General features: G+C 36.7%; 1 protein-coding gene across 1 annotated transcript in view; it reads right to left on the reverse strand.

Moving 5' to 3' along the window:
- LOC106463713 (lysyl oxidase homolog 2A-like) overlaps nt 1-238 on the reverse strand; it is a 23,895-nt gene extending 23,657 nt beyond the window's left edge. Inside the window, exon 1 of the mRNA XM_013923775.2 lies at nt 1-238. Within this exon, the coding sequence (XP_013779229.1) occupies nt 1-14 (14 nt within the window). The 5' untranslated portion in view covers nt 15-238.
- Between the last annotated feature and the right edge of the window lie 462 nt (nt 239-700).

The following is a 700-nucleotide window of genomic DNA, read 5'->3' on the forward strand; positions in this document are numbered from 1 at the left end:
AGATGCCTGTGCATATCCAAATCCTAACTGTCTGCACGCCACCATGGCTTCCAATACACCCCATCCGTCTCCACAAATAACACCCCAACCTTTTCCCGGAACTTGTAGCTCCACCCTTCCCTCGGTTGGTGTTCTTCCTCCTATAAGTCGGACTGTAATGTTGGTGAGATTATATTCTGTGGACACCTAAAAAGAACAAAATATACTGGTTTTTTACTGTTATAACATTAAAATAATAATAATAATATCGTACATACTGCACATCAAAATCATAAAGGAGTGTTGTTACACTGGACAAAGATGTTGCTATAGGTCTTCATGAACATGCATTTCTGTACGTAGAGCGCTTCAATTAGTCTTTGTATTAGCCTAAAACTAATTATTGAACTTTGCGAAATTCGTGTTCTGTTGCCATGTTGGCTCACAAAGAATATAAGGGATAAAATGAAAGAAAGGCATCATAAATTAAAAAGGAGACATAGAGGGTTACAGAAGATCAAGAGAGGAATTCAAGACATCAAAACGGTTGTATGAAACTGGTTGGCTATAAGTGTAACAATCAACTGTAAGAATTTTTTTAAATACATTAAAGATTAGCCAAATGGAAGTTGGACCTTTGGTGAATGATAAAGGAAAGCTCATATATAGTGATTATGAAATTGCCAGGTTATTAAATTTTATGGCCCGACATGGTCAGGTG

Source organism: Limulus polyphemus, unplaced genomic scaffold, assembly GCF_000517525.1.
Source record: "Limulus polyphemus unplaced genomic scaffold, Limulus_polyphemus-2.1.2 Scaffold1467, whole genome shotgun sequence".
NCBI classification, from domain to species: Eukaryota; Metazoa; Arthropoda; class Merostomata; order Xiphosura; family Limulidae; genus Limulus; species Limulus polyphemus.